Below are 24,925 nucleotides of genomic sequence, written 5' to 3'. Positions count from 1 at the left end.
GACATTTGGCACGCATTATGCGACAAGTTTTGTTACGTGCTGTCATGAAATCTCACCTCACTAATGAGTTCTCCAGCCTTCTTAGCCTGCTTCACATTTAATGACCCAGTGGCGATCCATCCAACTCCTTTCATCCAGTTCAAATCTGCTCTGTATCGGTTCTGACAAAAGAAAGAGAAAATGGCCCATTGTTGCTGCTGACACATTTAAAATGCCACCTAAAGAATTCACACATCAGAACACCAGCTGAGCCAAATTAGTGCTTGCATTTGTTTTATCTCCTTCTCTGCAATTGTGGGTGGAAATAAGAGGGAAGAAAAAAAATAAGAGAAGACATGGTAGTATTTCTACGAGCAAACATGTTTTGCTATAAGAGTTAAATGAAAATATTTTTAAACCTATTCTGTGCCAACTTGCTAAATGGTCTCTGTTTCAATCAACACTGCAAAGATATTGAGTTGTAACCATTGTGGAAGAACATTTCTGCAAGACCTCTTAGCACACTGGCAGCCTTACCTTATGTATGGTGACTCTAAAGTGACAGGGCTTACTCCCAAGTATTAATGAACAGGGTTGCAGCAGTAGCTTTAGACATTAGAAGGAAAGTCCAAATGTGCCTATGTGAGCGATTTGCATGACTGCGGGCGCAATCCTAACCAACTTTCCAGCATCAGTGTAGCTGCAATGCAGCTCTGAGGTAAGGAAACAAATGTTCCCAAACATTAAGGAGCTCTTTGTGACTGCCTCCCCACCACAAGATGACCTCATTGGCATGGTTGCACCGGCACTGCAAAATTGGATAGGATTAGACCCACCGTGTGCTCTACCGATGTGCTGTCCAGAGAAAGAATGCATATCGTATTTCCACACAAATAGATGTGTGAGCTCTACCTGCACATGTCAACATCTGGATTAAAGAATACAGGATTACTTAAGCTAAATTATATCCTTGGGTCCACATATGGTATAGAAAAGAAGGAACAAACTATCTAATCTTGGTAAACATACCATGCAATCTGCTCCATGCTAGAGAACTACTAGTATTTTAAATGCAAATGTATTTTAAAAGTAAATGTATTACTAGTAATAATGTAAATGATGATATCTATAAAATGATGGATCATCTGATCTGCCCAGAGATTCTGCTGTTTGGTTGCCCTACCAAGCTTACTCCATATGTTCAACATCTGAATGTTTCCAAAGTTTCCTGAAATGATTCCCTGTTGCCATACTGAAAATGTGAATGAAAACAATTGCTTACTAAAAAACCCGATTCAAGAACTCCATTCTGCACTAGACAGACTTGAGTACTGAATCCAGTTCTATGCATCACATTTTAAAGAAGGATATTAATAAGCTGGGTTCAGAGAAGCACAATTACATTGAGGGGTCTGGAAACCAAGTCCTATGAGAAATTGTTAAAAGAGCTTGGTATGTTTGGCCTGGAGAAGATTAATTGGAGTTATGATAGCCATCTTCAAGTATACAAAAGGCTATCATAAGAAGAAGGAGCTGACTTAGGGACCATTCCTATCCAATTTCAAGTGCTGATGCAGTCTTGCTAATGGGTCACGCGCTGCATCCTGCAGTGGGGGGGGGCAGTCATGGAAGCCTCCTCAAAGTAAGGAAACATCTGTTTCTTATCTTGGAGCTGCACTGCAGCTGCATCAGTGCTGGAAAGCTGAATAGGATTGGGCCCTTACTCTCTGCAGTTCTTGAAGATAGAACTAGAACCAATGACTTCAAGCTATAGGGAAGCAAATTAAGGCTAGATGCTAGGAAGAATTTCCTAACTGTAAGAGCTATTCAGCTCTTACAGTCAGCCACATGCTTGAGTAGGCTCTCCTTCACTGAAAGTTTTCAAGCAGAGGCTGGACAGTAATTGCCTGCACTAGACAGTGATTTAGATTAGATGACTTAATAAGATTCCATGATTCTATAGATTACATCCAAAATGTACATACTAAATTATGAGTAAATGTAAAATACATCTGTAGAAATTCCTCTGATTCCTTATTGCCTTCAAAACTTGCCTGCTAGGCATATACAACACTTACATCACTCTGCAAGCCATAGGCCCACTTGGCCCATTCCACTTTCATGTCTGTAGGTAAGGCAGTGTAACGGTGAAGGATCGTCTTATATCCCCTGTCAGTCGCTAAACCTTGAGCTTTCTTGGCATGAACGAGATTGATCATATCCATGGACACATGATACTGAGTCTTTACATCCTCAAATGCCTTTTTGTACTGCAAATCACTCTGCACCTTTGACACATGGAGTGAGTGAGCCATCTGTGAGTCTTCGCTCACTTCCTTCACTCCAATCAACTTCCCTCTACTCTTCTCATAATTTTCTTTGTATTTTATCTGCGAAGAAAGAAACATATCACAGGTACAATAGCGCAAATACAGGACTAATTGCAGAATTGGATTAAGATAAACAGTCCAATTTTATAAGAGTTCAACGCCAAAATGTAAATATTCGCCAAAATGTACATATTCGGCACGCTAGCCCTAGTAAAACTACGCAAGTACAGTCTTAATAAATGCATTTGTCTTTTTCTGTTCACCATTCATCATCCTGAGTAAAATACAAGGCTGGTCCTAACTTTATGTGAACAGGATGATTTGCAAGGAAAATTTGGGGTATCATAAAAAGGTAGAAAATGTTCAGTGATTTAAATTATTATTGTATTTCTGCAGAGATGGGGCATCTTGCCATGCTCCAGGAGAGGTTAAGCACAAAATGTCACATGGTGCTTTTTGAATCCCAGTTGGGAAGGAAAAAAAAGCTATTGTTCCATTTGCTGGGAAATGATAGTGGGAGTTTAGTTCTTTCCAACCGAACAAGTTTCATGAGGTCATATCAAATGCTAACTTAACAAGTTAATTGTACATTTAATTTTCTGTTTTTACACAATACATTTTCATATCAACTTTACCCTAACAAAGTTCTGTATTTTAATATTCTGTATTATACAGGGATTTCAAAAACAGAACTGCTTAAATATGATAATGTGAGTGCAATCTTATACATATTTACTCAGAATTTTGTCCCACCATTTTCACTGGAGCTTATTGTGTATAGGATTGTAGTTTAAAATATTGCTTCCTATATATACATAACACAGAAGATAATAAGCAAGATTATATGTCTTGGTTGGATTTGGATTTTGCTGGGATAAGGGAGTTCTTGGTTGTCCCAGTACAGTGATTTGGCAGTCAGGCAATGTAAATCCTAAGTAACCTTTAAGTCAGATCCCGAAGTCTTTCATAGGGACACATAATATTTTCCCAAGAAGAGAGCAGGTTCCCATTTGAATTGAATCAATACTCACATCACTTGCCAGATCCCTCTTTGCTTTAGCTGTCAGGAATGGAATTGCATCAAGATGAAGTTCAAATCCCTTCTCCTTCTGGTTCTCCCAACTGCTCTTGTAGAGTTTCTAAGAAGATACCAAAACTGTAATTAATTTTTGTACAGTCACATGCCAGGGGCACAGCAAAAGATACAAAAAAAGATCAGATCCTCTGTGTTTCATGTACTAGTAAAACATATTGTTAGGAACCACTCCTCCTTCCATAACGCTTGTTGCTGACTGCAAAAATGTAGGCGCCCTTTTCAGAACATCAATATTACTTTATTAAAGCCACTATTCAAGCAACGCTAGAGCTCATAAGCTTTAATCTGAAGAGTCTGTCCCAGGATACCAAGAAGTCCTACTGCAGTATGTGCTTACTCACTGGATAAATAGGTTTAGGATTGCTACATTAAATGGTCTTTCCTTCTTCTTAGGGAACTATAGTTCTCTGATGGGACCTAAGGGTCTTTTTCTCAGACTCTCGCCAAACTACAATGCCCACAAATGTTTGCCTATGATGCTCAGAATTCAAAGTGACCCAGAAGCCAAGACAGTTAAACTAGAATCAAACCAATATCAATTTGCAATGTAGAACAGTCCTAAGGGTTTCTGAAGTATCAACAATTATTCACTGAATCATTATTTCAATAGCATGACATCAGAGTATGCAAGTATATCCATACCTCACTAATATTTGCTGCATTTATCCTGGCCTGTATGAAAAGAGGCTCATCTTTGCTGATGGTATAATTATGAAGAAAATTCTCTTTTCCCGACCTGTATGCAACCTTTTCAAAGAAGGCAGATAAAATAGTATCAGTACTCATCATAACTTACTTTATTATAGTTTATCCCACAGAATTCAATAGGGCTTAAGAACAAGTAACTAAACTTAAGATATAACCTCATAATTTTTAAAATGCCTGAAAGTTAAACTTTATTTTACATTAATGCACAATTATGGTGATTGCTAAGAAGAAAATAAAGAGAACAACCACAAATCCAAGGGTTACCAAGAATCTGAAAAGTATTTGAAAGTCTGGCTGAATCTAGAGAGACATGGTTTCCTGTTATGTCTTAATCCAAGCCTATCCACAAACCATGATTTGTCTGACGCAACAAACAAGTATCTCAAACCAATATTTGAAGCTGGTTTGTGCTAACTATGGTTTTCTGTTACATCAGAATTCACAGACCATTGGTAAACCACAGATAGGGCCATTATCAACAGGTTGCTGAAGCATGGAGATTGAAGTCCATTCAATCCAATGGGAAACGAAAACAGACAAGCAGTCCTAAACTACTGGTTTTCTTTATCTTTCTTTCTTTCTTTTTCTTTTTTGTATGCCTGGAAGCTCAAGTCATGGCACAATTCCCATATGGTGCTGTAATCAACAAAAACCATGGTTTTGCATTATGTCAAAGCCCAGACAATGACTACTTCATGCCAGCATTGTCAGCAATTGTTAAGCAATTTCACTTTTAAGCAATTATCTTCTTTATGGCCCAAACCTAACTCACCTTTGTGGTGGCGTAAAGGCATGAATGCCTTTATGATGTCACAAACAGTGCAGCACCAGCAGCCATTTGGGGATGCTGCCATTTGTAGTGGTGATGGCCCCAGCAGACTGCCATACATGGCAACCTGTGCTGAGACAGGTAAGACGTTGTGGGAGGCAGGCAATGGGCAGGGGGCTGAACAGGAAGTGATGGGAGTGTTTCTGGGAAGGGAGAGCAGAAGGCAGAATGGGCAAGGGACAGAGTCGTTCCCAGAAACAATGCACTGGGATCCCATCCGTGTTCCCTCTAAACTTCCACCTCCCATACTCTCCTCGGAACTATGCCAGTAAAATGGCTGGCATGGATCCAGGGAGACCCATTTAAGCAGCGGAGGCTAAACCCAGGGTAAGGGAATTTTGTTCCCTTACCTTGAAGTGACATCTGTGACTGCCCCCTCATAGCATGTAGCACATGCTCCATAGGCAGAGAGGTTCAGTTAAGATTGGGCTATTAGACTATTAACTGGTTTACACACATAACACTGGTTGTGGCCCATTAGCTGATGCATGTTTCAAAAACACTAGGTAAGAACTAACACTGAGTTTCCCTATTATACAAAAGCAAAGTCCAAAAGGACTGAAAAAATTATATAAAATTAAATATATTTTTAAATTCTTTCCTAAGTACCACCTAAACACCTAAAAAGCATTTTTAAAATCATGCGATATACAGATTATTTAATACAGACACCTGGCAGAGTAATTTTGCTAGGTAAGACCGGCAGAGTAATTTTGATGAAAGTTAGAATAGCCTCACTGGGGAAAGAACAACTACAGAGGTCCGTGTGCAGGTTCTAAAGGATCCAATTTAGTCTTTTTCTCTCTAGTCATGTGCATGGCCTTTATTGCCATAGTATCTGAAACCTGGTCAGCACGCATCTTGATACCCTTTGGGTTTAAAGGCTTTCTACCAGTGGAAGTAGAGGGAGTTCAAAAAAATCTTAGAAGTATACCTCAAACCTATGTAAAGCAACAGCAAATGCTCATGGCTGGATCCTATTGCTTTTTCAGCAGTGGTGCCTATCCCCAAGAATTACCAGTTTTAATAATAAAGAATCAGTGTGGAGAGAAGGTAAGGACTCACATCACTCTGCAGTTCCTGGCTTTTCTTCGCATGTTTGATCTGGGAACTGTCTGCCACACTTGTGAACTTGAGAGCATCAGCCTTCTGTCTGTACTTTTTCTAATTAAAAGGCGTTTTAAAGAAAGTGAGACAGGTATCGTTACCACATTTCTCAAAGGTTGAAAAGTTTTGCCTTCCACTCACCACCAGCACTGGCAACAGCAATGCAAGCTTTTCATCTTGCATCCAACTCAGAAATAAAGACTTGCACCTTTGCAATGTAGGAATTTGCAAGAATGGATTGAGATACACAAATGGCAAAGAAGGATATCAGAATTTCCCAGGTATTTGTCTATGACTCCTCCCACAATTGAAAGAGACATATGCACTGGTTTGCCCTACATACATTTTCAAAATACAAAATCCTGATAAGTTCAAAAGTTTATTACTTTACAAAGTCTGCAGGATTTACTCAGCCTAGCTTAATACTATGAGTTGTTTCTGGATGAAGTCTCTTCTTGACTTTGCTGCTCTCAGGTACATCGCAAAAAAAAAAATTGGGCGCACAGCCTTTTCAAGGCAAAATCTGTTGATAAGAAAAGGCAAAGTCTTTTAAATATTTTAGTTGATACTGTTGTGCTAACAACTCATGAACTGAACACACTAATCTATGCCACTGTGTGCATTTGTATGTGTGCCTCTATGTGGCATTTCTGTGGGTAAATGCTCTGAGTTCAACTGATGGGTGAACACATCCATTCACCCTGCGGCGTTCACCACTGAAGAAATGACTGAGATTTGTGTGTTTTTTTTCAATTTTTATTGAACTGCATAACACTTCAAAGAGATGCTCATTATTCCATATTTAAGATCGAGGAGAACGAGACATTTTAGGAACTTTTTTTTTTTTAAATCATGTGCAGCCCAATATGAAGTATAATGAAATGTCAGCTCCTAGCTAGAAACACAGAAGCATCCCATACTTGTTCATTCTCAATTGATACAGCCTTTCCACAGAAATAAGAAACCATATCATCTGATCCTCACTGGATTCAATACTTCTAGCAGTGAGTATTTATGTGGCAAATCCCAGCAGTAGATGTCAGTTTGCAAGAAATTAGATCTGAGCATTGCAGCTTCTTCCTGTCTCTGCTCAGAGTTCAGTATAGCCAGTTGTCAGGAAACCACAGCATCAGAGTATAGTCCCTGGCAATTTTAAATCGTCTTAACTAGCTACTCTTCTTCCTTTTCACACTAGGAGCTTTGATAAATGCCTCTTAAATTTTTTTCTGATTTCAAGATTTATTAGATAAGTTTGCAGAAGCTGGGCCAGAAACTTGATTGCAAGGTAGCAGTTGTGTATGGTGGCCTGCCAGGGTCTTGCAAAGTCACCAGTTCATATTTGCCATATTAGCAATTGTAACTGCCATATTTTCAAAACTTACAAATATCAACTTCCATCTTCATGAGGGTTCAGCAAGACTTCAGCACACTGAACAGTGAAATCAAGATACTTACCTCACTAACAAGTTCTCCTGCTTTCTTTGCTTGCTCTATATTGAGACTTCCATCAGATATCCACCCGACTCCTTTCATCCATGTCAGATCTGACTTATACTGAAGCTTAAGAAAAAAGGAAGTTCATTTATCTCACGGATTAAAATTAAAGAGTCAGTGTATCGCTTAGAATGCAATCTGAACAGCATTCTGAGCTGGCACAAGGCACATTAGCGCCAACTCAGGAGGTCTGTTCCAGCCTGGGAGGGCCAGATCCAGACCCTGCGCCAGCCCAATTTGGTAAGTTTTCAGGGGGTGGGAGAGGGTAGTGGGAGGGCATTCCAGGGGTGGGGAGGGACAGTTTTAGGCAGGGGGGTGGAACAGGAGATGGATGGGGCCCAGGATCAGCCATAGCAGCACAGGCTGCATCCTACCCCGTCCCTGACCTGAGCAGCCTTACATGGGCTGCTGAGATTTGTGCCAACTAAAAGGCTAAAAGGTGCATCTTTAAAAGGCAGAAGAAGCACTATAGCAAAGGAGCCCTACAAGTTCCACATCTTGAATGTTGTCACCAAGAAGGTTCTCACCTGCCAAAAGCACTCAGGGTGCAATCCTAACCCCTTATGTCAGTGCTTTCCAGCACTGACATAAGGGCAATGAAGCTCTGAGATAAGGGAACAAACATTCCCTTACTTTGAGGAGGCCTCTGTGAGTGACACCCAACTGCAGGATGCAGCACATGTCCCATTGGCACCGCTATGCCAGTGCTGGAAAGTACTGACATAAGGGGTTAGGATTGCACCCTCAGTGTGTAATGAGAGATGCAGGAGAGCCTCTCCTGGTGATCTCAGAGCACAAGCAGCTTATGCAGAAGAAGGCAGCCCTTTAGGTGGTTCATGGATTGACTAATCTAAAATTTTGTCTGAATGATTAAAAGGGTGAGTCATTCATAAATATAATCAATGGATTTTAGTAACACTACTACCCTCATTAGGTTTCTGTAATATAAAAGAAATGCCTCAGTTCCTACCTCACTCTGTAATCCATAGGCTTTCTTCGCCCACTGTGTCTTTAGATCTTCTGGAACCACTGTATACTCATGGAGTTTCTTCCTATAGTCAAGGTCACTAGCCAGAGATTGGGCTTTCTTTGCATGTTCCAAGTTTATCATATCCATGGGTAAGTGGAAATGTGTTTTATTCTTCTCAAAATCTTTTTTATATTCAGTCTAGGTAATATCCATATATTACATTTAATATAACATAAAAGAGTAATGATGGAAACAACTAGACTTTTACAGTTCTTTCATCCTCACACAACTCACAACCTTGTGCTTGCCTTGAAAGATTTCAGTTTTGGTCCAATCTTTTTGCCAGTATTGTGAATACACACTTAAATATATGCACAATATAGAGTGAATTATAACTTTTAAGTTTCACTTGCCATAATTTATTGTCTTTATTCTCATTATTTCCATAGCACCTAAAATGTTTAGCACTTTATATTTTTGTTCTAGAAAACGTAATAGCTTCTGATGTACCTTTTCTTCAAATTTAGACTCAGGTATAATACCAGAAATCTCCAAATGATGGGAGCATACTGGGAATGTGACATCTGCTACATTCTCCTTTCATCCATGCAAATGAGCCCCTCCCTTCCCTAGTATTAACTATTGTGTAACACCATCCTTGTATCAGAGCTAACCATGGTTAATTTTTAAACCTGGTTCTGCAAACTCTGATTAATGCTCACCACAGATAGCATTAACCAGGGTTAATGCTGGTGCAGATGTAGTTGTGCTGTTGTTTACGCACTGTAGTTTATGCTAATCAGGACAGAGAAAAGGAAACAAAATATATATATATATATATATATATATATATATATATATATATATATATATATATATATATATATAAGCACAAAAGCAAAATAATAATGAGGAAGCAGAACTGGTAAAATACTATTTCATAATTGAGAAAAAGATTTTTAATAATGAGAAAAAAATTATTTACCTCACTACTCATCTTTGCTACCTGCAAAGAGTGCAGAAGTCTTGAGTCTTTGGTTGCCAGTGCTTTGCCTTTTGTTTTCTCATATTCTTCTTTGTATTTAATCTTTAAAATGAAAAAAAAAACATTTTACTGTAAATGAAATTGATCATTTCTGTTGCAATGAAGTTCACAATGGTGGACGTACTAATCAGGATGCTACCCAAAGATTTTTAGCCTATTTTATCCAGTATGCTGAATTTTCTGACTCGGAGAAACATTCACTCTTTTTAGTCTTTTTTACTTAAGACACTTTAAAGAAGCCATGCTCAATAAAGTTAGTCAGAAATAGAAAATACTGTACCATTTCTTCTACAGTTTATCAGAGTTTTTGACAGAGTAACTTAAAATGAAATCTGCAACTTAAAACCCCAAAGCAGCATGATTTTACTTCTCTATGATTTTTTTAAAACTTTTCTTAAGAATATGTCCTAGATAAATACATATAACCTACATCACTGGCAAGATCTCCTGAAGCTTTGGCAGCAAGAAAAGACATGGAATCCAACTTCATTTCAAAGCCTTGGCCCCTGCTTTTCTCCCAGCCTTCCTTATATTTAATCTAAGGGGGAAAAGTAATATGTTATTAATAAGAATAGAAAATAGGAAAGAAAAATGTACTTTATAAACTGTAAACAAATTAAGGGCCCAATCCTATCCCCTGCCAATCCATAGCAAGCAGCTCTTTAGCAGGAGTGTGCGCTAAATGATATGAGGGGAACAAGACAGTCCCGGAGAGGTAAGAAAGAGAAATCTTTGGTGTTCTTTGAATCGACACCTAAATCAATGTTGCAGCAAAGTCAAAATGGAAACATGTAGTGCTTCTTTCTATACGGCTTCCACATCTCATGTTCATTATTGCTATATATTGTTATACTGCTATAATTATATTATAGTCCACAAACATGTATCTTTTCCTTACCTCACTATATAATTCTGCATTAGCTTTAGCCTTGACTAACTGTGGGACATCCTGAGGCAAAGTGTAATGTGTTTTGGTTTTCTCATACTGCGCCCGATAGTTCAGCTGCCAGATAAACAAACAACAAATTCAATGTGTCTGATATAATAACATGCAACTCTATACAAATTGTTAACAACTGAATACTTTAAACAAAAGCAATTATTTAAATGATCATAATAAAATATTAAACAATATAAGAAGATGATTAAGAGCCCGATCCTGTGGTTCGTGCCGCGCCTCCGCGGCGCAGACCACAGTTGCAAACGTGCTGTAAGGCATGTTTGCGGGGCTTTCCGCCGGGCTCCCACTGGAGCTAGCCCAGTTCCAGCCAGTGCTGAGCCAGCGCGCAGCGGGCGCCCAGGTTCTGTGGCTCAGCTGTCTCCATGACAGCCAGGCTGCGGGGCGTGTCTGGAGGTGTGGGGGGAGGCGTTCCAGGGAGGGGGGAGGCATTGCCAGGGGCGTGAGGGAGGTGTGTCAGGGGGCGGGGGAGAAGTTAATCTGTGGAACTGAGCTCCGCAGGATCCAAGGCACTCGGGCAGGCCTGCTCGCCCTACACGAGCGCCTTCACTTTAGCTGCAACCAAACAGTCACCACTAAAGTGAGTAGCCCCATTGTGGGGCTGCTTCCCTTACTCGGCTTCCCTTACAGGGCTGCTTCTCCCGAGGAGCCTCCCGCGCTACGCTGGATCTGGTTGGAGCCCTCCATGGAGCCGCCGGGTCCTGCAGCTCCGGGCAGCTCAGGATTGGGCTGTAACTCTCCAACTCTCCATTCCCAAGTTTTTTCAAGGAAGAGTCTACACAGTAGAACGTTTTTTCAGCATTTTTTTTAAGATAAATATTTATATTCTGCCTTTCTATTGCAAAACGTGATGCCCAGGGCAGATTACAATTCAAACATAATTAGAACTAAAGCAGATGCCTAAGAGACATCTTTTTTGGTGGCTCTCACATTTAGCAGTGGGAGAACAACTGTTCCTGTTCACCTCCAGCATGGTGTCTTTATAGTTTCCAGTTTTTTCTTTTTGTTTTTAAGATTGCAAGTCCTTTGGGGCAGGAACCCATTTTTTCATTTCTTTTGCTTTGTAAGCCACTTTGGGAACTTTTATGTTGGACAATGGTATATAAATATTTGGCCCATTAAATTCAGTGGGACTTATACTGAATAGACATGCACTGGATTGCAATATTAGGCCCTTAGGACAAATGCAAGGTCCTTGTTCACCTCTCTAATGGTTCTCATGCATTGATAAAACTATTGAACAGTGGCTTACATCACTGAGTTGCTGTGCATTGATTTTCGCTTGAATGATCTGAGGTGTGCAAGTAACAGAGCTGTACTTCAACTTATCTATACTTTGCCTGTAGTTTACCTACATTAAAAACAGAAAACACACATACACAAGAACATGTTTAGTATGCAAAGACACACACACCCCTCAGCACCCAGGGTTGTCTCAATGCCACCCTCACCCAGCCTGTCCCACCCTACCAGCCAGCACCAACTGAATGTCAGTTGCCTCCAGTACCACTGCTCCTCCTTCTCCTTCTGTGGCTTCAAAAAGGAAGAGGGGAATGGAACAGGAGAAGACATATCAAGGAGAGATGCTCAGGTCCATCACAGTGCTCTCTTCCATATCATTCTCCCTTCCTTTTTGAATCTAGGGGCTGAGAAGAAGCACGGTGGAAGTGAAAAGACATACAGACAATGACACCCCACCAGCAATCTGCCTAAAGAGGCCTCCTCAGTCAGCTTCATAGTCTAACCAGCCCTATCATAAAGCATTCTTAAAACTTTGTAAGCAGCTGTTACATAGCAAAAACAATAGTATCTAGAACAGGGGTGCTCAATAGGTGGATCGCGATCTACCGGTAGATCGCAAGGCAAAATGAGTAGATCGCGGAGTGCAGACCCTCACCTTCAGGTGCCTCTGGGAGGAAACGCCGGGAGTAAGGCCCATTGTACTCAATGGGGCTTACTCCCAGGTAAGTGTGGCTAGGATTGCAGCCTCACAGCCTAATCCTAGGCATGTCTACTCAGGAGTAAGTCCTGTTATACTCAGTGGGGCTCAAGGTACACCAACATACATTGTACACATAAATGTTATATGTTATGATGGCGCGAACATTGTAAAAAAAACTCTAGTAGATCTCCGAGCCTTGCTGGGTTTCAAAGTAGCTCTCGAGCCAAAAAAGTGTGAGCACCCCTGATCTAGAATATTTGCAGCAAGAACTAAAAATAAAAACGACATGGCTTTTTTTGTAGTGCAATTCAAGGTCAAATATTTATATAAAATTAACTTACCCTTCTGTGTCTGTCTTTTTCAATCATTCACTTTTACTTACAAAAGTGTTTATTAAGCAAGTGCTCAACCTTGTCAATTGCAAATGGTGTTAAATTATAGTTTAGGAATATAAGAAATACAGTAAAATGAAAAATCATTAAATGTGACAATGAATCTATGGTAAGCATAATGGAAAATATTAATAAGGGAAAATCTTATTTCACAATCAGTGACTGACAAAGTCACAATCAAGTAACTTGCTTGAAGGCATTAGCAAAAATACAAAACTATATGAAGCAGTATATTAAATGCACAAATTAGGCAAAGCAAAATACCATGGTGATGTTTCCCTTTAAGGCTATTCCTTCCAAAAAAAACTCTGTGTCACTCCACAGGACACAATTATTATTCCTGGTAGGCCTCAATTAACATTCACCCTAGTTCATTACCTCCTAACTAAATTGCAAATTGCATGAGACTGAGAGCATAATCCTAAACACTCACTCAGCTGGTGCAATGGTCACTGACAGCTCAATCCTATGCATGTCTACTCAGAAGTAAGCCCCATTAGAGTCAATGGGGCTTACTCCCAGAAAAGTGTGGATAGGATTGGGCTGTGAGTCAGCCAAGGGTGTAATGAAGTGCTTTAATATCATGTTTGCAGCAAACAGGCAGTTAGACTGCACCAGCAGGGAGGCCGGAGCCATCCCACCAATGCTGCATTCCGAGCCCCCAGCCCCCAGCGCAGACAGGTAAGGTGCCAAGTAGCTCAGGGCCATGGGGAGAGTGGTGGGGAGGGGTCTTTTCTGGGCATGGGCAAGCCTGAAGAAGGGGTGGATCAGGTTCAGGAGGAGTGGTGAAATGAGCGGAGGCCTCCTCCACCATACCTTAACCCCCTTTCTGGACCAGTCAGCATGACATGGAGCTGCTCAGACTTCCAAGGAGATCCGAGGAGAGCCTAGTAGCCCCGTAGGGAAGGCTGGGGCTTACTCAAGGTAACGGGGGGGAATATCCCCATACCCCATGGAAACCTCCAGCTGCTTCCTAACCTGCATTGGATACAGTACAGGCCATGCAGCCTGGCTGTGCCAGCACAGGTTAGGATTGGGCTGCAAAAAGTTGTTCATTGTGAGGGAACTTGTTTAGAGAGAAAAGGGAGCTGAGCTGAGCTGAACTGAAGTTCTGCAAGCAAGACTAGAGAATTATAACAGAGAATGCACCAAACCACAGTTCCCAGACTTTCATCCCTAGCCCAACACATGTTGCTGCAACCTTTCTAAAGGTAAGTAGCTCTGCTCAGTACCTGGATGGGAGAATATCTAAGAACCATTATTATGGCCTATGAATTACAGCACAGATGAAAGATGGGATATAAATTCAATAAATTCTTCAGAAGGAGCAGCATGGTTGAACTGGTACAAAAGTTTATAAGCTTACAATAGGGGATATGCTTTATGAGGCAGAGGTAGTGATGACTTTTGCATTATAACCAAAATGGACAGAACTGATACCAGTACATTGCTTCTAAATACAGCAGATTCTATATGCCAGTTCCAGTCTTCTGAGCATTCATGATCCCACCAGCTGGAAAACAACTTCTTTCTTTTTGAGCTCTGCTGTCATCAGCTATGTTTATCACCACAGTTAAATTATTGCCTTATACAGACCACATGAATCATTCTCCCTCCCACAGGGGACACTGAGCCATGCAAACAACAGGGTGAGAACTCAGAAGGCTATTTACATCTTTCAAAGGGACCAGCTTCCTTGTTGTTTGATATGAAGGAGTGAGCGTCGCTGGGTAATTGTAGTCAACGTTGTCATGTGTGTAGTCAGACGTATAGGCTATCTGGAACAAAAAGAACCAACTTTTTTTAAAGCTGTCATTTGCTCTGAATAATTATCACAGGAGAAAAAAGAAAAACAATAATATTAATATTAAACACCAGACACAAAGTAAGTTCAGTGTCGTCAATGCCAGAGAAAATGAAATTATTTGCATGGTTTAGTTGCTAATTGATTCTTTTTCAGCTACACAATTAATCCAGTGCCAACTGCAGGAGCGTTAACTTAACTTCCACCTGTGACACATCCCTTTCATCTGTCTGCAGAGTTCTTGTGCTTCTTACAGATCTGTAAACAACGCACTTCACCAGATGATATGTAATGAAATGACATCTCAATGAAGCCAACACAATTAAAGCAGCCGTACTTGTTCATTCAAGATGGCAATGTAAAGGTGGCTTGACCCCGAGACATTTTGCAGGACCTTAATTCTCACAAGTAGCAAATGAGAAGAACTCAGCATTTTGCAAAAATAAGCATAACTATTTCCTGGCCTAAACTCAAGGTTTGTTGTTGCAGCAACAAATTCAGTTCCAAGGGGGAGTTATATCCATTACTGAACCACTGAAAGGTCTCAAATTACAATGTCACATCAATGATGCAGTGACACTGTGCTGACATACTCATCTAAAATGCACTAACAGCCTATTTGTTTCTTTGTTACTTAAAACAATTTGTCCACCCCTCCCTGAGGACATATAGAAGTAAGCCTATGGCTACACCTACATTTAATTATAAAAACAACAGTTAGCTTTCCTTAATAATATATGGTCAACAATCTGAATTCAAACAACTTACATTGCTTGCCAGACTTCCAACCTTCATGGCATGCAGCATACGCTTGTCCATACCGACACCTTCATAATGACCTTTCTGGTTCTGGTAATGCTCTTTGTATTTGAGCTGCATGCAAAAGCAAATCTTCCTTCAGAATTAAAAGGCTGTCTTTCAATTATAATTACAACAAAGAGGATAATGCAAACAATATATCTATATCTATCAAATTCAAACTACTAGTACTACATATATGACAGTTAATTGTCAGGTTGGTACAATGATTTATATTCTTGTTTGAGAACAAGGACATAATTCTCTCATTTTACTACAATTCTACAGCTCTAAAACTTACATCACTTAAAAACAAATCCTTTAGATGTTAAAGACGTGAAAAGAACAATTTTCAACACTAGGCGCCCAATCCTATTCCCCCATCACCTGCCACCACACAGCTGCACTGACAGAGCACATGCTACGTACAAGAATGGGGAGAGCGACTAGATGACCTGGAAGAGGTAAGGAAAAATGTGTTTTACTTACCACCCCATTGGCAACTTGGCCATCAATGGGTCTCGTTGGACCTGTGCCAGCTATTTTGCTGGCATTAAGTCTGTGGAGAGCCGGGGGCATGTTGGGTCAGGAAAATGGGGATAGCATCACAGTGTGCTCTGCCGCCTATGGAATCCCCCCTTCTGCCCTCAGAATATCCCCTGGCCATCCCACTCCTCCCCTCCCACCCTCAAACAGCCCTTTTACCTGCACCAACATGGTGTCCACAAGCTGCTGATGCATGTCAGGGACCACTAGCCATTTAGGTTGACAGCCCCACAGTGTATAACAGCAGCACACCATTTATGATGCCAGTTATTGCACTTATGGATTCAGAGCAGGAGTTCCACTGCTGTAAGGGCCCGTAGGATTGGGTTATGACTATATGGTTCCTGTTTTGCATACAATATATGCAGATGGTTGACCTCTAACAAGTATTTCGGTTCTTCCATGTCCAACGCATGATGTCCAGTGTATTTGCAATTTTAATTACATTCCCAATCTCAATTGGTTTTAATTATTTCCTTGCAAATGTTTTGAAGCATGCTTCACAAGAGAAGCGAAGCTATTGTGACACCTTCTGTTTATAAAGACTACTATGCTTGACTTCAAGTGCAGAAATACATAGCGTACTAGTTAATATAGTGCTATTTTTACACCCGCAGTTGAATACATATGACTTGCCTATGTTCTGTTCTATAATTAGCAACTCAAACAGTGTTGACTGATTAAGAACCCAATAAGAAATAGACGTAAGAGATAAAGTAAAAGAAGGATGAGACAATTAACATGAACAATTAGCAGGCATTGTTTGATTGGATTAGCAATGAATTGTATGTAATCTCCTTCTCCTATTAAGTTTTTTAATATTCCAATTCCCAAAGCTGCTGTTACCCAGGTTTCATGCTCTTATCTGGACTTCACATATGTACAAACTGTGATTCCAGCAGCGAGTAAGTTAAGCTTTCTGAGAATTGCATGCAAACTACTGAGGACTTACATCACTGGTATATTTTGAGACCTTGCTAACATTCCTGAACTGAGGAGTTTCACAGTAGTTAATGCTGTGGCCTTTGCTGTTTTCCAGATCCTTTTTATATTCCACCTTAAGAATCAGTGAGAAACAAAAATAGTTTAATTAACAGTCAATATTAGTTATATCCAGAAATTACAGAAACAGGATTCTAGCATGAGAACAAATAGTGCATATGCAATACAGCAAAACAAAACCTTAGGTTGTTTAGCATGCACACCAATTTGAAATCTCCAGTATAATCTTATACATGCTTACTCTGAAGTGAGTCCCATAGTATTCAATGGCAGGGCCTAGGAGAGGAGGGTAAAGGGTGTAATTTGTACCAGCATCAGAAAGGGGACCCGGGAGTCAAAGGAGGAGGCCCAGAAAGTTCCTGGGGTTCGACATTTTCTATCTCACCTGAATTTGCTGCCTGCACATGATGCTGGGGGCACAACCATGGATATGCAGTGGCAACTGCTGCTGCAAGCCATACACATCGGGCCCAGGAATGCATCCATGACCCTCCTTAACACAGTGTCAAATCTGGGAGGAAACTGGCCTGATGCAGTAGCTCTTCAGCTTGTGGATCCAGTAACCACAAAGAAGTGGATAGGAGCTCAGGGACCCAGCTGCGGGGCTACAGGTGCTGCAGAAGTTTATTTTGGTGCACACAGGACATTTTCCATCTTAGTGTAAGCCTAAATACAATGATGCTGCCATGGATTTAATATATTTCAAAGATTTTAGAGAGACTTGGGAGTGTGCTTGGTTTTCCATAATACTTTATTTAAATGCAAATGCTGCATGGTTGGGTGGACCTGGGCTACGCATCAAGAAGCCTGGTACATCTGGACTCCAAAGACTATTCTGGCTGTCGGCACCCTCCCCCTGCCTTATTTTCCCTCCGTTCTGTCTGCCTCCATTGCGCCTCTTCCCCTTGGGGAAGGGGCCCAAAAGAAACTTTGTACCCCCTGATAAAATTCCTGTCAGAGGCCCTGTTCAATGGGACTTGCTCTCAGATAAGTATGTACAGGATTTCAACCATATAGTGAAGCTAGGGCTGTTATCACAAAGAGAAGCCCATTGAAGGCCGAACTAGGCCTAAGACCTATTGACATATCTGAGATTGAATCCCACAATTAAATGGAACGTAACATCACTTAACTCCTTGGCAGCCCAATCCTAACCAGAACTGGGGCCGCATGGCCTATGCTGTATCCAGTGCTGAGAATTCAGCAAACTTGAAATCTCCTTGGGGTGGTGGTAATAAATAATAATAATAAGCTAATAAATAATAATGATAATACAGGTATTTATATACCGCCTTTCTTGGTCGTCAGATTTCTCCTCAGACTTTATTCAAGGCGGTTTACATAGGCAAGCTTATTTAAATCCCTGTAGGGATTTTTACAATTGAAAGAAGGTTCTATCTTTCAAGAACCACAACAATTCAGATGTTTCTTTCTGATATGGTATCACATTCTGGCCTCCATCCTCCCACGCTCAGAGCAGATGGAATAACTCGGCTCAGCTTGTCAGCTGCTGCAAGGTCGCACGGTGCCGGTGGCCTCGAACTGGTGACCTGCGGATGTTATCTTCAGGCAAACGGAGGCTCTATCCTCTAGACCAGACCTCCTGCCCATTTGTTCCCTTTCCTTGTGTAGAGCCCAAGCCTGCCTAGTGGGGCTACTCAGATCTACACCAGCTAAATTGTCTGAGAAGCCTCATGTAGGGCTTTCAGACCCAGGACAAGGGTTAGGATATGGCAGAGGCCTATCTTCCACTGTCCCTGCCCACCTCCCAGACCTGAACCACCCCTCCCCTCCACCCCAAAACATCCCCTCCCTGCCTCTGTTCCTGCCTTCCCTGTGCCACTTTGTGCTGTACTCGTCAGTGCTGCTCGTGGCAGTTCCTCAGGACTTAGTATTGGCAGGATGGCACAGGCCTTCCTGTTGGCACTGCTTACTCATGGGGTATCGAAGAGCGCTTTTATGACACCCAGCACCGGTACTTGCCCAAATTAGTATCAGACCATAAATTAAACATGTCAAGATTGAACTTGAGACCAAATCAAAACACAAAATGTATTTGAAAGAAGTGATTCAGACAAAAAGTCTGAAAATTTTCAAAAGAAGTCCAAAGATTTTGGATAAAAGCACAATATTTCCCAGGTTTGGGCAGGATCACCCATCTCTAAGCTGTCACTGAATGCTGCTTAAACTAAAATTAAAATCAAATTGCTTTCAGAAAAGGCCAGCACTGACATGAAAACTATGTCATTAGTCCTTCACAAATATTCTTGCTATTCTAATTTCCAGAGGGGTAGTTGTATTAGTCTGTTGCAGTAAAAACAACAAAAGAGTCTTGCAGCACCTGAAAGGCTAACCAATTTATTGTATCATAAGCTTTAATTCATCCATGCTGTCAACTAATCCTGCACTGAATTTAGATTATTAGTCCTTCCACATGCAGTACAGGATGTAATTTACAAACTATGGTGTGACTGCTTTTATGTGCAAATTACTAGTGTTGAATGCAAATAGTTTTTCTCTACAATATATACTTCCATATAAATCACATATATAATATTTGACCTTACCTCACTGTACAGCTTGTTAACATCCTGAGCTTGTTTAAGAACTAAGTTTTCTTGAGCTGAAAGGGAATGGTAGTGCGCTGCTCCTTTCATCTTTGAAAAGTCTTTCTTGTATTTTATCTAAAGAGAAAAGGAAAAATAAGTCCTGTGGTAACATCTATTGCATGGCCATTCTTTTGCTTGATTGCTTGCTAAAGGCAGAGATGACCAGTTGATGTCTCTCCAATGAGAGCTAATGGCTGAGGATATTTCCCTGAAGGGCAGTAGTCCTTCAGAGTAGATTTGAAGTACTCACCTACAGATATCTACAGGATCTGAGACCACTGTTCCTTTGATGCATATAGCTGAATCTGCCCCATCAGTTTCATGAATCACCAAAAATTGGCTCATGACAACTGGTAAGTCCAGGACCCACAGTTTGGGAAATCCTGTTTTAGGCACATATACTGTTCTGATGCTTTTAAAAGTCAGTTAGTACAAAACGTTTTCCATTAACAGCGCAATTCCATCTTGTGCTGGAACAGGCAGGCCAGGAGGCCTGTGCTGTCTCCAGCACAAGATAGGGGCCCAAAATGGCTCAGTTGGAGGTAAGCCGCCACAGCCCCAATGGGTCTCCTCGGATTGGCGCCACCTCAGGAGCTGGCATAAGTCTGAGGAGAACAGAGTGGCTTCCAGCCGCTCTGTGCTGCTTGGGAACAGGGGCTAGGATCCGGCATATCTGCCGGGTCCCAGCCCCACCTCCTGCTCCCCGCCTGCCCTCTCTCCACCCCAGAATGCCTCCCTCCTGCTTCCTCCCCACCCTCCCCAGACCCTTGCATCTGCTGAGCTTGGCCAATGCAAGCCTCCCCTTTGAAGTCAGTGCAGAGACTGGGTGCAGCCTCCGCAGGCTGGCACATGTCCCTGCGCCAGCCCAGCAAACTCTCAAGGAGGCGCAAACATGCCTTACATCACGTTTACAAGCCTCCCAGGCCAGCACAAGGTGCAGTTTGGATTACTCCCTAATTGAATTTATTATTAGAAACTTAGAACCCAATCCTATTCTTTCCCTGCCTAAGCAGCGGCACCAAAATGGCTACTGCTGCAATCTGCAAGGGAGGGTGGCAATTGTGGACACCTCTTCTGGGTAAGGGAACAAACATTCCTTTATCCAGGAGTAAGCCTCCATGGGGCACGGGAGCCTAATCAGACCTACACTAGCTCAGTAGCTAGTATAGGTCCTTTTTGCAAGCAATCAAGCAAAAGAATGGCCACCCAGATGGACCTGCACCATTGGGACTGGGTCCATAAAGTGGATTTGGATTCATTGGCAGCTGCTGCCTAGCCCAACCTTTCCCTGGACCCAATTCACTATCCTTTGCTTGCTCCTCGCCAAGTTTCACCCCTCCCTGCCCCCGTTCCACCTCCTCCCACCCCCTCCCACCTCTCCCTCTGAGTTACTGCTCTGGGAAGGCTCTGGCCTTCTCGCCAGCACCCCTGGCTGCAAGCTGCTGGAGGCTGCTGCATGCTGCTGGAGTGGAAGAGGCACTAGTATGCTGGTACATGGGTATATGATTGAGCCATTAAATCAATATCTAGCAATTAGTTGGTACATGAGAATGCTAAGCTAGCACTACATTATGTTGAAGAATTCAGTAGTTATCAGTAGTTTACTTTTACATTTCCACTCAGAGGGTCGCAGACAGATGGCAGACATTCAGCAAAGTCTTCTTTCAGCAGTGAAGGTTACTGAATAAAAGTATGACTTAAAGGTCTAAATGAAAATTATCTTCAAACCATTAAACAATGGATGATCTTGGATAATTTTCAGATTAAATAATATTATGCTGCATAATCATATGAGAAAGGAATTTTTCTGCAACTATGGCAAAGGTTCCTTTAGGCATCCCCAAGAGTTCGGTCATGCCCAATGGGATTTTTGGCATTTTTTCTTTCAACAGTTGCTTTTAAAAGTTCTTTCAGTTTCAAAAGTGATTTTTGTGGTGGGGATGAAACTTGTCCTTGAGAAATTCAAGGCTAAAGGACTCTTAGATATGTGGAGCTAGGTGGTAGTTCTTTGGATCCTGGCATAATGGAAACAGTTACTGCAGTTCTTTTTTAAAGGAAAAGAAAATATACTTTGCAAGTTTTTAATATGTCTGAAGAAAAAGAATGTTGTGTTTACTCATGTGTTTGCTTTCAAACCTCTGCAGGTCATCCCAGTTCAGAAAATAATAAATAGTCCGATTTCAAACATGCATATAAACACATTCTCCTGTTGCCATTTGCAGGTCTATTAAAATAGCATCTCCAATCAGAAACAGTTATATTTGGCATCACTGAAAGTGCCACAAGAATAGTTAAGAGTCATGAGCAGTCTTGCTCTTTTAATAGGTTCCCATTCCTTGCTCAGATAATATGACACATTGGGGTTATAATAAGCGACGTACTGCATCTGGTTCATCTTAGTTGATACTTCTTGTTTTATACTTACATCACTAGCCAAGTCATTTGCCTTCTTAGCACTTAGATATGCTGGAGTGATCATAGCTGGAAAACTGCCTTTCCCTCTGTGTTCTTCATATTCATCCATATAATCCTGGATAACATTCAGTAGTTATTACTTACATGCAGTGTGTTGCTTATTTTTGTATATAGTAGCCTCCTCATCAGCTTTTCTAACCTGCATACATAATTCACTCTTCCCTTACATCAGGGGTGTCCAAACCTGGCCCTGGGGCCACATGTGGCCCTCAAGGCCTCTCAATGCGGACCTTAGGGAGCCCCCAGTCACCAATGAGCCTCTGGCCCTCTGGAGATTTGTTGGAGCCTGCACTGGTCCAACACAACTGCTCTCAGCGTAAGGGTGACTGTTTGACATCTTGCATGAGCTGTGGGATGAGGGCTTCCTCCAGTGCTTGCTGTTTCATGTCTGTGATGCAGTAACAGAAGCAAAGGAAAGGCCAGCCTTGCTTTGTGCAAGGCCTTTTATAGGCCTTGAGCTATTGCAAGACCTTCATGCATTCATATAAGTTCATCTTTAATATATTTATTTATGTAAACTTATGTAAATTTATTTAAATTTTAAATGTAAATTAATTCTTTTTTTCCCCTCCTGCCAAAAACTTTGGACACCCCTGCCTTACATCATTACATAGTGAAGAAAGTGGGAAAGAAGTCTTGGGGAATAAACTCCGTTTACTCCCAAACTATGGGAGACAGAGTTGAAAACAAGTTAAAAGTATTACTCATATAACATTGCCAATTTGTTTAATGAGCTGCTAGCTTGGATTTAAAGCCCAAAGCTTGCTAAAGCTTCCAGGGTATTTTGCACACAGGATACCTTTATCTTTCTCCATTCATCTCATCTACTTTCATAGTTTTTCCACCATAATGGTGCATACGTCTTATTGAATATGACAAGTTTCCTAATAAACAAGAAATCCATAGCTAGAAGGATGTATCTCATGACAACATGCAATGCAGAAAACAAGTCCTAAGTCATCTAATTTACCAATCATGAACTGACATTGAGATATCTCAGCAAGACATGAAGCTACAATTGCTCATATTTTTCTCACAGAATATGGTACTGTTATAAACACTCTTCATTTTGTTCCGTGAAGGGAAATAATGTTTTCAACTTGCAACAGAGTTCTCAGTACCATATATGAAAGCAATTGGCTGGATCCAATTGGAGTCATTGGTCAAATGGCAGGAATATCTGTCATTCAAGGAAGAATCCTCAACATTTTATACTATTCTAGAGCATCTCCAACCCCTGACAGTGGCAACTGAGAGCCCAATCCTGAGCTCATACCATCAGCACTCCGCCAGCGGCGAGTGTCACAAACGTGCCATAAAGCACATTACGGCTTTCGACGTTACGCCAGGTCAGCGCCAGAGGTAGCTCAATGCCAGCCAGTGATGGGCGAGTGCCAGTGGATCACCAGTGCTTCATCGTTCTGTGGTTGCGTGGACCACTGGGTGGTAGAGAGGTAAGTGGGGGCATGGGGGAGGCAGGGTTCAAGAGCGGGGGAGGCAAGGGAGGGTGGGGAGGAAGCATGCCAGGGAGAGGGAGCGGAGCATGAGGGAGGTGGGACTGGCAGAGCTCTGCTCCTCCGCATCCAGAGCCTCCATGTCGGGCCACAAAGCCAGAGATGGAAACCCATGATTCTGTGCCAGCTCAAGGGCTGCCGCAGAATTGAGTAGCCCCACTGCGAGGGTACTTCCTTTACCTGGGGGAAGGGGACAAATGTTCCCTTCCTCTGAGGAGCTGCCAGCAGCTGTCCTGTTGTTCACAGGATGCCATTACAGCTGTTTCGGTGCCACAGCAGTCCTGGCGCAATGAGCAGCTCAGCATTGCGCAGTGAGATGTGCAGCAGGAATGGTGAGATATATAAGTCCCATTCTGCTAGTAGAATCCCAGTTACACGAGTAAGGATCCAAACCATTAACTTTAAAAGCAGTATTTACATTCTTGCTTACCTGACTAAATTGGTCTATAGTTTCATTAGAAGCACCAACAGAATGGCTTGCTTTCCCCTTGAATTCTTTTTCATATTTTTGATGATACTTAACCTACAAACAAAGAAAATGAAAGGGTGTGTTAACTGTGCTGCTCATATAGTCTGAAGGCCCAAAGTAGTGGTTCGGAAATCCTCGATGCAGGTGCTGGATTATCGGCTTGCTATGAATGGGGTTGCACTCCCTCTGAAGGAGCAGGTTCGCAGCTTGGGGGTCCTCCTGGACTCGCAGCTGCTCCTGGATTCCCAGGTGGCGGCTGTGGCTAGGGGGGCCTTCGCTCAGCTTCGGCTGGTGCACCAGCTGCGGCCGTACTTGGATCGTGTAGACCTGGCCACGGTGATCCATGCCACGGTGACATCGAGGTTAGATTACTGTAACGCGTTCTATGTGGAGCTTCCCCTGAAGACGGTTCGGAAACTACAATTAGTGCAGAATGCGGTGGCCCGTGTGGTCACCAGAGCCAGGCGGTTTGACTCTGTCAGTCCGCTTCTCCGGGGGCTACATTGGCTGCCCATTTGTCTCCGGGCCCAATTCAAGGTGCTAGTTTTGACCTTTAAAGCCCTATACTGCTCTGGGCCAGGATATCTTAGAGACCGCCTACTCCCGTACAATCCGGGTCACCCTCTCAGGTCATCAGAGAAGGCCTTTTTACAAGTGCCGCCACCCAAGGAGGTCCGGGGGGCAGCTGCAAGAAATAGGGCCTTCTCGGTAGTGGCACCAACATTATGGAACTCCCTTCCCCTTGATTTGAGAATGGCTCCCTCTCTTGAGAGTTTTCGGCGAGGCCTGAAAACATTGTTATTTATACAAGCCTTCTGATTTCCGGCCTTCTTAACATTTTTATAGATCTTGTAGCTT

The 24,925-nt window shown here is 41.9% G+C and overlaps 1 protein-coding gene across 1 annotated transcript in view; it reads right to left on the bottom strand.

Annotated features, from left to right (window-relative positions):
* NRAP (nebulin related anchoring protein) overlaps positions 1 to 24,925 on the bottom strand; it is a 74,479-nt gene that overhangs the window by 32,188 nt on the left and 17,366 nt on the right. The window contains exons 9-25 of the mRNA XM_066622254.1: positions 24,029 to 24,121; positions 22,035 to 22,139; positions 19,568 to 19,684; positions 16,951 to 17,055; positions 15,423 to 15,527; positions 14,524 to 14,628; positions 11,769 to 11,867; positions 10,457 to 10,561; positions 9,989 to 10,096; positions 9,499 to 9,600; positions 8,514 to 8,711; positions 7,505 to 7,609; positions 6,008 to 6,106; positions 4,048 to 4,152; positions 3,341 to 3,448; positions 2,058 to 2,369; positions 57 to 161 (exon numbers count right to left, since the gene is read on the bottom strand). Coding sequence (XP_066478351.1) covers positions 57 to 161; positions 2,058 to 2,369; positions 3,341 to 3,448; positions 4,048 to 4,152; positions 6,008 to 6,106; positions 7,505 to 7,609; positions 8,514 to 8,711; positions 9,499 to 9,600; positions 9,989 to 10,096; positions 10,457 to 10,561; positions 11,769 to 11,867; positions 14,524 to 14,628; positions 15,423 to 15,527; positions 16,951 to 17,055; positions 19,568 to 19,684; positions 22,035 to 22,139; positions 24,029 to 24,121 — 2,076 coding nt within the window. The remainder of the gene's footprint in view (positions 1 to 56; positions 162 to 2,057; positions 2,370 to 3,340; positions 3,449 to 4,047; positions 4,153 to 6,007; positions 6,107 to 7,504; positions 7,610 to 8,513; positions 8,712 to 9,498; positions 9,601 to 9,988; positions 10,097 to 10,456; positions 10,562 to 11,768; positions 11,868 to 14,523; positions 14,629 to 15,422; positions 15,528 to 16,950; positions 17,056 to 19,567; positions 19,685 to 22,034; positions 22,140 to 24,028; positions 24,122 to 24,925) is intronic.

This window comes from Tiliqua scincoides, chromosome 3, assembly GCF_035046505.1.
Source record: "Tiliqua scincoides isolate rTilSci1 chromosome 3, rTilSci1.hap2, whole genome shotgun sequence".
NCBI classification, from domain to species: Eukaryota; Metazoa; Chordata; class Lepidosauria; order Squamata; family Scincidae; genus Tiliqua; species Tiliqua scincoides.
This window is presented reverse-complemented; position numbering and strand designations above follow the sequence as displayed.